The sequence below is a fragment of the Histomonas meleagridis genome, assembly GCF_020186115.1.
Source record: "Histomonas meleagridis strain 2922-C6/04-10x chromosome Unknown contig_20, whole genome shotgun sequence".
NCBI lineage: Eukaryota > Parabasalia > Tritrichomonadida > Dientamoebidae > Histomonas > Histomonas meleagridis.
In genome coordinates, this window is record NW_027150805.1 from 703,919 (window position 1) to 717,720 (window position 13,802).

A 13,802-nucleotide genomic window follows, 5' to 3' on the forward strand; every position below is an offset into this window, starting at 1 on the left:
CCAAGTGGAAAACATGTTGCTTTAAAACGTCTTTTTTGGAATAATTCTCCACAAAGGATTGTCAAGGAAATCAAATGGTTGCGAAATTTACATCACCCAAACATAACGAAAATTCTTGGAATATTTCGTGATAAAGATCAAGTCACAATTATATTTGATTATTTTGATCATAAACCTTTTAGAACCTTACTATTCATGTTGAACAATAACTTAATCAAAGGTTACATGCGGAGTTTGTTACATGCACTTGTTTACATTCATAAGTTAAAAATAATTCATCGAGATGTCAAGCCTGCTAATTTTTTATTTAACCCAGAAAAAAGAACAGGGTGCTTAATTGATTTTGGCCTTTGTGAAGACGATCTTCATATTGAAACTTCAAGCAAAAACAAAAATTATATTTGTGATACAAATGATCTTGATCTTAAGTTTCCGAAAAGATTTCAAAACAGACCTCGAATGATTGCAAACAGAGCTGGGACTCGAGGATTCCGTGCACCTGAAGTTCTTCTTTCTGCATGGAATCAAAGTAGTGCAATTGATATTTGGAGCACTGGTGTTATACTTCTTTCAATCGTTTCAAGAAGATATCCATTCTTTCGAGCTCCAGATGATTTAACTGCTCTTTGTGAGATAGCCAAAATTTTTGGCACAAAGAAAATTTATGAAACAGCAATTGAATGCAGACGAAAAGTAATTTTCCCAAATGAAGCTGAACCTCTGGATCTTAAGGAACTTTGTTTTGCTTTAAATCCTTCCATTGAGGAAATGGAACTTGAAGACAGTATATTTGATTTGCTGGAAAAATTGTTAGAACCAATACCCAGCAAAAGAATTACGGCTGAAGATGCGTTACAACATCCTTTTTTACAAGAAAATTTATAAATATATATGTTTAAATTATAATCTAATTTTTCTTACTGTTTCTATGTGTTACTGATCAGTAATTTTCACTATACTTTTTACATGATTCTAAAAATTTCATGGTTATAATTTTTTGTTGAAAACATTTGTTGATTATTTTTGAGTAAACATATTTAACATCGTTTTATGATGGAAGTCTTTTATTTTAACATGTTTTTTTTTTTTTTTTAATTCTTACTTTCTTCTATTCAGGCAAAATTAATATAATTTTATTTTGTGTTCTAATAAAATTAGGAGAAGTAAATCATTTGGTTTATGATATGAATATAACATTCTTCTAATTATTTATATCTAAACTTATGAAAATATTTTTATTATATGTTATTTAGACGAACAAACATATCAAAATTTCTCTAAAAAAACATTTTTTATTGAATGAAAAAATTCTTTAAATTACTATCATTAAACTCTATTGAACAGATTGGGCATTTCTTTCCTGTTTCCTTATTTAACAAACATTCTCTACACAATGCATGACCACAACAATTAAGGATTGTATCTCTTTTTCTACATTTACAAATTGGGCATAAAATCAATTTTTTAAAATTCTCGATTTTCTCGATATCATTTTGATTCATATTATCATAATGCATATTATCTATTTTTAACATTTCCAATTTTTTTTCTATTTTATCTTTATCATCCAACGCTTCGTCCAATTCCATTTTAGCTTTACCAATTTCGGCGCATAATCTATAGTTATAAGCAGATAACTCTTCGATTTCTTTTCTTTTTTGTATAGTTTTCGATTCTATTTCGTCGATTTTTTTAAATTTTTCTAATTCCGCAATTAAATTTTTCTGTTTTTTTATTGTGTCGAAAAATGAATCACTAATTCCATCAATTATATTACATATGTTTTCAAGTTCAGACATGTTTAATGTATTTAAAAGTTCTTTTATTAAATCTTCGTATTGTTGGATTTGATCAATTTCTTTTTTATTTAAAAATATTTCTTCGTCAGCTTTATAATGATCGATTATAAGTTTTAATATTTCGGAATCTTTTTGGTTTATTTGTGTGATTAAATTATTTTGTTCAAATGAAAGTTCTGCTAAATGATTACGTAAAGAAATTATTTGTTGAAGAAGTTTTAGTTCTGTTTCTTTATCGGATTCATTAATATATTTTTGTTGTAATTGTTGATATATGTTTTCATTAGTTAATGGTTCTATTGTTGGAAGTGGTTCTAATGGAAATATTCGATTAATGAATGGTTGAATTTGTGTTTTGATTTCATTTGTTTGTTGTTTCTTTTCTTCATTAATTTGCCTTATAACTTGAGTTTGAGTTTCAAGTTCATTAATACATTTCTTTAAAGTTTCAATGGTTTGGGTCAAAAAAAAATAAAGTTTATTTAATGATTCGTAACAAATTGGAATTAATTCTTGTTGTGATTGAAGCGCTTTATATGAAATATGGAAAAATTGACACGAATTTCGAACACTCGTAAAAAAAGGTGACGAGTGAAGATCATTGGGATCACAATATGTATAATCGATTTGATTTATAGGGACCATTTGTTTTTTCATGGATTTGATAGATTCATGAGTTTGGGCAAGTGTTGATAAACGACGTGAAATTGTATGAATAAGCTGGCCGAGTTCAGATATATCATTGTTAGCATCTTCTGGAAGATTTAGTTCGGAATTGAGCCAATTTGCAAACGATTCTGGAAGAGTAGAAAATTCTTCACAGTTGAGGATAAAGGATTCGGAATTATTGGCTGGCGGTTGTGAAATGGTTAGGATTTTTTTCCGGTCTATTTCTTTCTCGAGATTAATTTTTTGCGATTTAAGATAAAGAATAAATTCTGATGTACGTTTTGGTATGTCTAGCGTCCTTATTTCACCTTGAAGTATTGTAGATGAACATTTGAGTATAAGATTTTGAAGGTATTTGATATGTTGAGTTGCAGATTCAAAGTCTTGAGGAGTACCTCTTGTTAGGTCATACTGATGGTGAATGCATTGATCTAAAAATGAATATATTTCATGGGGTTCTGTATTTCCAAACAAGTAATCACAAAAAATAAAATTAAAGCCAAGCATTTCTGTTGAAGTTAATAGAGAGTTCCATTCTTTCGTTATTATTTCGCATCGGGTTATGTTTTGCTGAATATTAAATTCCATATGTTTAATATTATTTTGTATTTTTTGGAATTTTGAAATTAAATTATCTGGTTCATCTGGTATTTCAATAATATTTGTAACTAGAGATTCTGTTGGCAATATGCCTTCAAAGGAGATATAAGAAGACATTGCCTGCAATTCAGGGGCACCCCATCTCCAAATGAATAAAAAATTTTTCATATAAGTTGATACTTTTTGCATAAAACTTGATAGGATCGAAACAAGATCTTTTTTTTTCTGTAGCAAAAAAAATTCATCAATAAGCTTTTGATCAAACTTACTCATTTCAAATTTTTAAATTCATTTCGAATTGAATGTTAATATTATAATACTTATTAACAATGCGTTAACATTAAAAACAATGTAAACAATATAAGTAACACTGAAACTGTACCGTATTTTTATTTAAAAGTTTAATATATAGATGATATATCATTATTTAATGGAAAAAGGTAAATTTTTACATGAATATGATGGAGAAACCCTATTGCATTTAAGATTTTTAATGGTACAATAACATTTTCTTTCAAACAACTATATTCCCAAAGATTTACTTATCTCAAATTAATTTCTGATGAATGCAACATTTTAAATTCAATAAAAATATTTTATACATTCACATTAATTCCTTTTTTTCTAAGGAGCAAAAAAGATAATAATTCTCATGCTTTAATGTCAATTACTCTTTTAAATAAACGTAAAACCTGAAAATTTATTTTTTATTTCATATGTATCAAATTATGTTATCTTCATTGAACTTGTTAAATATATTCTAGATAAAATGAAATAAATTGTATATAATATAACTAATGTACCTATGATAACAATAAAAATAATGTATTTGGTATTGATATGATAATAATTATTTCTAAATCATTTTTAGTAATAATCATATTTAATTCATTTTTTATAAAATGTAAATATGTAATTTATTTTAACATTTGTAAATTGGATCTCCCCGAAGTACAATAATACTTAAAGGTTTTTTTTAAAATTTAAAATCCAAAATATTAATTAGAGTTAAACGACAATTTAAAAAAAGATACAAAAGTAAAACAATTAATTTTTTTATATTTGGAATTATTTTTTGCCGAAGGCAAAAAATAAATCCGAGGTTAAAAAAGTTTTTTATTTCCGATATCGTTTTACATGACCACGCTTTTTGCTTGATGAGGATCGATTTTATTTGTCTTTTTTGCTTTGTTTTCTAATCACAAAGACCGGTTTTACAATTTGTGAAATATCTCACTTTTTGAAATAGAATTGAATTCTAATGTAAAAAAGTGCCATAATTAATGAAAAAAGAAAAACAAACCCACAAAAATGAATGGGAAGAATTTCTATCGATTAATCATATGGCCTTTGGTCTGGATAAAAGAAGTGTAGAACAACCAACAATAATTGACAAGCTTACTAAATCTTACCCATTATCTATTAACTTAGTTATAAGCCAATTAACATATATATATTTTTCTGTAAAAATGAGTGCGTTTGATTTATTTTTAAATTTATTACAAGAAGATGATATTTTTAAAACTAACGATCAGAATAAATCAATTTTTATTGAAGTGTTCTCACAGTTTCTTTTGAATAAAAACACTCAAGAATCATATTATATTCTTGAGAACATGATTGAATATAATTTAATTGATTCAAAAATTATTCAAAAAAAATTCATACCATATTTTGTTCATTATAAGTCTAAAGAAGAAATAATAAATGATAACGAAAATTATATTTTTTTCCATCATATCATAGAAAATTATGACGAACTATCAAAGAATGATTGGGAACTTCATAAGAAATATATAAAAGAAGGACATAACCCAAATGAAATTGCAAAAATAATTCGAAATGATGAAATCGAAAAACTTCAGGAAATATCAACACAAAATAATTTTGATTTCAATCAAAAAATTGTTCCATCACTTTATGAAAGATGTGATTTTATTAATCAAAGAAATGTTACATTAATTAATTATTCAGCATTTTTTGGATCAGTTAAAAGTTTTAAATATTTACTTATGAATGGAGCAAAATTAGATAAAACAGGTAAATATGCAATTGCAGGAGGAAACATCGAAATCGTTCATTTATGCGAACAAAATCATTCAGCATTTGAAGATTCATATGAAATAGCAATCAAATTTCATCGAAATGATATCTTTACATATATTTATGAAAAAAACATTGAAGGAACTAAAAATTTAGAACAATTAGGAAGCTTATGTATATTATATAATAATTTTGAAGTTTTTTCATTTTTGATTGAAGAAGGTATGAAAATTAATGATTGCATTATTAATGAAGCTGCAAAAATGGGAAATATGTTTTTGGTCAAATATTTTCTTGTAAAAAATGATATCTCTAAAAATATGTTAGTTTACTCATCAGAATCAGGAAATATTGAACTTGTAAGATATGTTTTAGATCAAAAAGGAATTGATATCAATGCTAAAGATATTTATTTGTTTTATTTGAAATTGATTTTAATAACATAACAATTCAAATTAATATTTGGAAATTATTTAAATTATTTAATACGGCAATTATGTTAGCATCTCAAAAAGGTTATACTGAAATAGTTAAGTTACTTCTTGATCAAAATGAGATTGATATCAATGCTAAAAATATTTATTTGTTTTATTTATTATTTATTATAACAATTTAATGCTTCAAATTAATATTTGAACATTATTTAAGTTATTTAATACTGCACTTATTTATGCATCTTTTAATGGTAATGTTGAAATAGTTGAATTGCTTCTCAAACAAGAAGGAATTGATGTTAATGCTAAGGAAATTTATATGCTTTATTTAAAGTTTTTTTAAATAGTTTTGGATTATTTTTTGGAAATATATGAAATTTATTTTGTTAATTTTTATCAGCACTTGCGGGTGCATCTCAAAAAGGTTATACTGAAATAGTTAAGTTACTTCTTGAACAAAAAGATATCGATATAAATGATAAAAATATTTATTTGTTTTGTTTGCTATTTATTTTAATAATTTCATATTTCAAAATAACATTTGGAATTTATTTAAGTTATTTAATACTGCGCTTATGAATGCATCTCATAAGGGTTACATAGAAATCGTTAAATTACTTCTTAAACAAAAAGATATCGATATCAATGCTATAAATATTGATTTGTTTTATTTAATATTTATTTTAATAATATATTGTTTCAAAACTGTATTTGGTAATTAATCAAAGTATATTCAACAGCACTTATGCAAGCATCTGAATATGGATATACAGAAATAGTTAAATTATTTCTTAAACAAAAGGGAATTGATGTTAATATAAGAAATGTTTAGATGTTTTATTTGAAATTTGTTTTAATAATTTGATGTCAAATCTTAAAATTTGAAATATTTTTGATTTATTTGAAACAGCACTTATTATAGCATCCTTAGATGGCCGAACAGAAACAGTTAAATTGTTGCTTGAACGTAAAGGAATTGATATTAATGCTAAAGAAATTTATTTGTTATCTTTAAAATTCAACTTAATAATTTAATATTGCAATACAAAATTTGGAAATTTTTAAAATTATTTAAAACTGCACTTATTGCTGCATCTGAAAATGGTCATATTGAAGTGATTAAATTACTTTTGAAGCAAGAAGGAATAGATGTGAATGTTAAAGATATTTTTTTGTTTAGTTTGATATCAATTTTATTGACTTTATATAACATAATAATATTTGGAAATGATTTAAATTATTTTTTACAGCAATTATGTACCCAGCTCAAACTAATTATATTGAAATAGTCCAATTATTTCTTAAACAAATAGATTTTTACATAGATGTCAATGCTAAAAATATTTATTTATTTTGTTTGATATTTATTTTAATAATTTTATATTTCATTTAGATACTTGGAAATTAATAATAACATTTGCAACAGCTCTTATGTTAGCAATTGATAACGGAAACATAAAAATAGTTAAATTACTTCTTGAACAAAAAAGTATTAGTGTAAATGATTCTGATATCTATTTGTTTTATATGATATTTATTTTATTAATTTTGGATTTCAAAATAATTTTTGGAATTTACACATTTTATTTGATACGCCACTTATATACGCATCTCAAAATAATCGAATAGAAATAGTCAAATTACTTCTTGAACATAAAGGAATAAATGTTAATGCTAAAAATGTTTTTTTATTTCTCTCAATTTTTATAATAAAAATTTGAAATTTTAATGAATTCTATGGTGCATATTTATATTATTTAAAACAGCACTTATGGTTGCGTCTGAAAATGGTTACACAGAAATTGTTCAATTAATTGGCACAAAATGCGAAAAATATTTTGATTAAATAATATTGTTTGATTATTTTTTTTTATATTTTCATATTTGTGTCTTGAAGCCAACTTCTTTATTGCTATAGTTTTATTAAAATAATAATAAAATAAAATTTATAATGATAAAACATTTTTCAAATAATTCAAAAGTTAAAGAATTATTCAACATGATACATCATTTTTAATTAATAAAAAAATATATTTCATAGAGCGATGGTTCAATTATTTAATTAAAATCATGATCATGATATGTTAATGTTTCTTGAATTTTTATAGCTAAAGATTTTATATACTACATAAAAAAATGTTGAAAATACAATGTCTTTTTAATAGTGAATTTTTTAACAGTTATGTTAATTTTACCAATGGTGTTGCCTCTTCTAATACTACTTTCATGTACTGGGATTTTGTTTGCATTAGTATATCAGAAGGATATTGATCCATATCAATTTTTTTACGAAATCACATCTACAGATCAAAACCTTTTCAAGACATATTTAATTCTTTTTATTTTTCTTTTATTTTTTGCATACGGAATTCAAAGATTTTTCATTAGGAGAATAAAACTTGTAGAGGCTTCATTTGTTATATTCCATTTTATTAATATGATTATCACAGTCACTTTAACTATAGATTCTAACTTAAGTAACGTTCTGCAAAACTATCATGAGGTGTTTACCAAGTTAATTATTCCACTTATTTTTTATCAATTAAATCTAAATTACCAAACCAAGATTCTTTCTATTATTACAGAAATGAAAAAAGATGCCAAACACATCGCAGGCATTGTCACAGGTCTTACTTTTACCCTTGGACTCATATGCACTTACATACAATTTGTTAATTCTGATACCAAAATTGACATAATGTCACATATAATCTTAAAACATTCACAAATACAAATATCTTATAACATTATTAAGACAATGTTATATGTTCTTCATATCAATTTTTTTTATCAACAATTCCATCGAATTGACTGTTTTTTGTCGACAGATTTTATATTTTATTTGTTACCAATTTTTTATGATTTTTATCATTATTTCTTTAAATATCATTTCATAATATTGACCAACATTATATTTTTATTTATATCATTTCGCGAATTCTTTAAAGATATTTCATTTATATTAATTGTGAATAACTTAGAGATCGCAGAAGAAATTGATATAGACCAACAAAAGAAATGTAAAATATGTAAAAAATATTTTAATAATGATGAAGAAATCATTAAAAAGTTATCATGTGGACATTGTTTCCATGAAATGTGTTTAATGAAATCTGTTATCATGAATAAAAAATGTCCGATTTGTAATTGTAATATTGAAAACATAAAGAAAAAAGAAACAAAAATTAATAAAAAATTAGTTGAAGAAAATAAGAAAAAAGAAAATGTTATTGTCGTTGTTGATGATGATAAAGATAAAGATAAATGTGAAGATAAAAATGAAATACAGAAAATGACAGACGAAGAATTAAATGAAAGATTAAATAAATTGAACGAAAAATTAGAGAGCTTAAAAATTAAAGCAAAATCTTCTGTTGAAAATAAATGTTAATTGTAAAAAAATTATGATTTTTTATATTTTATTGAATATTATTATTCATTCCATACATTTCACTGCAAAAAACACATTTCCCACTCTTTGTTTTAATGAATAAACGATTTATCGAAATTCGATTTTAGAATGCAAAGAAGAAATTTAAATGTAGAAACAGAGGGGTGACAATCGGATTTGAATGGAAAACGATCCCCATTTGAATAAACTGATCAATCAATTTTTGTCACTTTTTATTTGCTTCCAAAAAAAAAAAAAAAAAAATCATTCAAAATGCTTTTTTAACAAAAATAATGAACTGGAACTGAAAGGCTAAGGTTTATATGCAATAGGCCTTCCATCATACCTTTAAATATTGTCCAATTCAATCAAATTGATCAATTGAAATGGTAGGTACGACCAAATCTATACTGAATTTTAAATGAACAATATCTTAAATTTTAGTCGGTAAAAGTTTTAATAATTGTTATATTTCATGAAATAAGTATGTAAATGATTATTTTAGGATTAAAAAAAATCGTAGGAGCGAATTTCGCAAAAAAATGATTTAAGTTTTTTGCATGTAAAGTATTCAAACAAACCACTTTTACAATTGTTTTTGATCGTGAAAATCGATTTTTGTGTTAAAAATATTCGGTGTTTGCTTCCAATTCAATTTTTTGAGTCATATTTGACATCTTATCGTGAATAAATGAATGAATTTTGATCGCTCGACGTGATTGCCATCTTATCTGTAAAAACACAATTTTGATTTGTATAAAATTGTTACAATATCAACATATAAATTGATCTGATACAATCCATTAAAATATATTAAAAACTTTTTTATTCACTAAAATATTATGTGAAAAAAATTCCATGATCAAATATATGTAAAATGAAAATGCTGTTAAAGATGGTAAAATATGCCATTAAGAATTCTTGCATCGAACTTCCCAAAAAATAAAATTAATTATAAGCACTTGAAAAATAAATTAAATTTTATGGTATTTATTAATAATATTATTAATATGGATTATCATCAGAGATAAAATTTATTACTATTTGTCATCATTCTTTTTCAAAATCATTCAAAGGAAGGAAATGACGTTTAAAACGAAACATCGATCCATTGAATTTCACCAAGAATTCTTAAAATGTACGTTTACATTAAAACCATGAATTGTCATCAAGAAAAAGCCCTTGCTCCAACAAGAGCATGCAGAAATAGAAAGCAAAACCCTTCTTCAGCAGTTTGGACGGAAGAAGAAAAAAAGTTGCTTATTAACCTCATGAACACAGAAATAAGAGGAAATTGGAAAAAGATTGCAGAATATTTTATAAACAAAACACCTCAACAATGCGCTGAACAGTGGACAAAAGTCCTTAATCCAATCATTAAGAAAGGCTCATGGACTTTTGAAGAAGATGAAATTCTCAGAAGAGAAGCAGAAAATTTAAAGAATAATGGTAAAAATTGGTCATATATATCTACGTTTTTGCCAGGACGTACTGGAAAGCAATGTAGAGAAAGATGGATGGATCATCTCGATCCAAATTTAAATAAAGGACCTTGGTCAGAAATCGAAGACCAGCAATTGATATCTTTCCAAAAGATATATGGGAATAAGTGGGCAGAAATTGCTAAAAGAATGCCTGGTCGTTCTCAAAATAACATAAAAAATCGTTGGAATAATAATGTAAAAAAGAGACTTCCCGAACAGCCTTCGGTTAGCCTATACACAACCCCCGTTTCTAATAGAAGCCATGTAATTGAAACACCTGATTCGATTCCAAATGATTTTCCAAAGCCTGAAATTGAAAGCCTCAACTATAGTACAGAAACTGGTTACTATGATTCACCACCTGAAGAGATTTTATTGACACCGTTCAATTTTGATTTCAACTTTTCATTCAGTTCTCCTACCTTTTTGCCAACTCCACGCAACGACCATAAGCATTTCGGAGATCAAACAGATCACCAAGAATCCCGCTAGTTCCTTCGCTTTGCGATTCTTCTGCTTATGTTACGAATGATGTAAAATAATAAACGTTTTTTGTTGTTTGTAAATATTTAAACGTAAAATATAAACAAAGCACTTTTTTGAAACACGAAGAAAAACACACAAGAAAACATTAAAAATATTGTTTTGTAAAAGTATCATTTTTTACTTTCAACAAAATGAATATTTTAATGACCATTAAATCATTGTATATGGAAATCTGATATGTCTTATTTCTATCCATGGTAAAAATACCTTGATAAAAATTAATGTGTTTTTTGTAGAAGCTTTAAAGCTGATTTAATTAAACGAACATTCAAACTTGTGTATTGATATATATGTATATAACATTTCAATTCAAAAAGCATATTATATGGATATTAGGAGTACGTGCTAGTTTTTATTGAAAACACTGTGAAAGAGAAACTGTAATTAATGCATTTTGTTTTAAATTATGTAGAATATTTTACAACACAAGAAAACAAAATCAAACAAAAGCCTGGGCCAAGTTTTATAGGATGCTACTCTGGTGGTTAGTATAGTTCATATTTATGTTTTGTTTAGTCTACTTTCATTCTTGGAATAAATTGACTATGTTTGTTCGAACAATTTAATGAATCAACCAATCCAAGACGTTCAAAACCCAATCACTTCAGCGAGTTCAATTGTTGGTGTAAAATATGACAATGGAATTCTCCTAGCATCAGACAAAGCTGTTTCTTATGGAAGCTGTTTTAAATTTGCAAATGTATCACATTTTCATCAACTCACACCACATCTTATCATAGGTTGTTCTGGAGAAATGGCTGATTTCCAAGAACTCATTGATTCACTCACAAGTATTATTCGTCAATATGAATGTCAACATAACGGTGAAGATTTAACTCCATCTGAAGTAAGCAATTACATTAAAAGACTTATGTACCAACGAAGGTCGAAGTTAAATCCACTTGTAATGAGGTGTATTCTTGCAGGTGTTAATCCAGACGGTTCATTCTATTTAACATCAACTGATTTATATGGCTCACAATGGGAAGACGATTATGTTGCTTCTGGTTATGCAGCCCACATTCAAGGCCTTCAACTTCAGAATGCTGCCAAAAAAACACGTGAAGAGGTATATGAAGCTATTAAACAAGTATTTGTCGGGTTGTCGGCACGCCACTCAGTTATGGCCGGGCCAATAGAGTTTATTGATATTACACATGATGGCATCAAATTTGAGGACCCAATTGAGATCCAACCAAATTGGGATATTATTGATGCAACTTGGGACCAGTAAATACTTCATTTTTTGCATTCATTTCGACTCTTAATAATAAATCATAAAATGCTATCCTGTGATTCATTCAAAATCGAAATATTATTCATTATGGCTTATCCCTCAAAACGACATTCTTAAGTTGGGCCGCTTTTGGTGTTCACAAATTGGTAAACAGGAGCGAATTTGTGGGACAATTTTGTACAGTAGCTAATGTGAAGTGTTTAGCCGATAGGGAAATTGACTAGCAAACGTTTAAAAATAAAGCATTCAAAATATAAATAAAACATTTAAAAAGTGTGCATAAGAAACAGCAATCCTGCTTACCTAAACCTACCTTTACTTTTTTGCTCAGCAAATGGAAAATCACAGAAGTAATTCTCCTTTAGGCGAAGTTATTGAAAATGGAAGTAATATCAAATTCGTCTCTAAATCAGACATTTCTTATAATTTTTATGCAAGCCCACGTTTTCGGATAACTTTATCAAATGAATTTTGCTTATTATATGAAGAACAATTCCATGACGGAAAAGTTAGTCCTTTCTTGTTTTTACTTGACCGGTGCGATAAAGTCCGAATTTCATGCCAATTTCAACCTCACGAAAAAGTTGAAAAATATGTTTTTGTTATTAATTTTAATGAAACCTATTTTTTGCTTTCCTGTAACACATCATTTTTAGTAACACCTAAAGAAATCAAACTTATTAAAATCAAATGCCTTTCATCTTCAAATATCCCAATTCCCGTTGAACAAGTTTTGGGTTGTTTTGCCAGCTGCCTTGATTCTGAATCCATCAAATCATATGTAATTCCAACACAACTTTTTGAGGATAAATATTACATAATTTTAAATCCATATTTATTCCGATTTGAATTTGAAGGAGATGACGTTCTTCTTCAGTGCGTTGATGAGAACTTAGATATTTTCAATTATTCTTCCATTTCATTTTTCTCAAAGGGAATATTATCAAATGATCCGATAAATCATAAAGCGAAAGAAATTGCGTTTACCCTCTATCATCCAACAAAACATGAGTTATACATAGCAAAAATTAAGTGTCCAAACCTTGTTTTTGTTCATTGTTTATCTGTAATATCAGGTAATCGGATTGCAATTGTATCAAAGGAGGATAAGGTAGTTCGAAGGTTTGCTCAAGTTTGTGTGACCAGTAAAGAATATCAAGTTTGCGCTGTTATCAATATATCTGATATCAATTTTGAACTTAGCAACTACAAATATTCGACACCCGTTCTAACTGTTTCTTGCAAAAACTATAAACCAAAATCTGATTCTGGATTTCAGGTCATCAAATCCAAAAAAGATATCTTTTTTTATCAACCAATTCTTCCAATTAAAAGTTACCATGTTGTTTGTGGGTTTGGTGACATTCCATCTTCGTTTAAAGCCCCAAATTATCAGCAACTTGATGACAAAGAAATTAACTCACAATTGGGTGCCCCAATTTTATTTGTCTTCGATTTTAATGACAAAGTGATCCAAAAAGGATTTATAAATGAACTCCCCGATAAATTAGCTCTTACTTCATGGGTTACAGTCTCAATTGACTCTGACCCAGAGTCTTCTTCTACATATAAAAGAGAAGGTGTTAAGTGGTTAGGAAT

The 13,802-nt window shown here is 26.6% G+C and overlaps 2 protein-coding genes across 2 annotated transcripts; both read left to right on the forward strand.

The window, feature by feature from the left end:
* Nucleotides 1-10,072: 10,072 nt before the first annotated feature.
* Nucleotides 10,073-10,912, forward strand: GO595_002808 (Myb-like DNA-binding domain containing protein; the record flags this gene model as incomplete). Its single annotated transcript, XM_067915759.1, has 1 exon — nucleotides 10,073-10,912. The coding sequence occupies one exon, from the start codon at nucleotides 10,073-10,075 to the stop codon at nucleotides 10,910-10,912; it is 840 nt and encodes a 279-aa protein (XP_067776609.1).
* A 619-nt stretch (nucleotides 10,913-11,531) lies between these two features.
* Nucleotides 11,532-12,200, forward strand: GO595_002809 (proteasome subunit beta type-4-like; the record flags this gene model as incomplete). The annotated part of the gene is made up of 1 exon (XM_067915760.1): nucleotides 11,532-12,200. One exon carries the CDS (start codon nucleotides 11,532-11,534, stop codon nucleotides 12,198-12,200), a length of 669 nt encoding a protein of 222 aa, XP_067776610.1.
* Nucleotides 12,201-13,802: the final 1,602 nt, after the last annotated feature.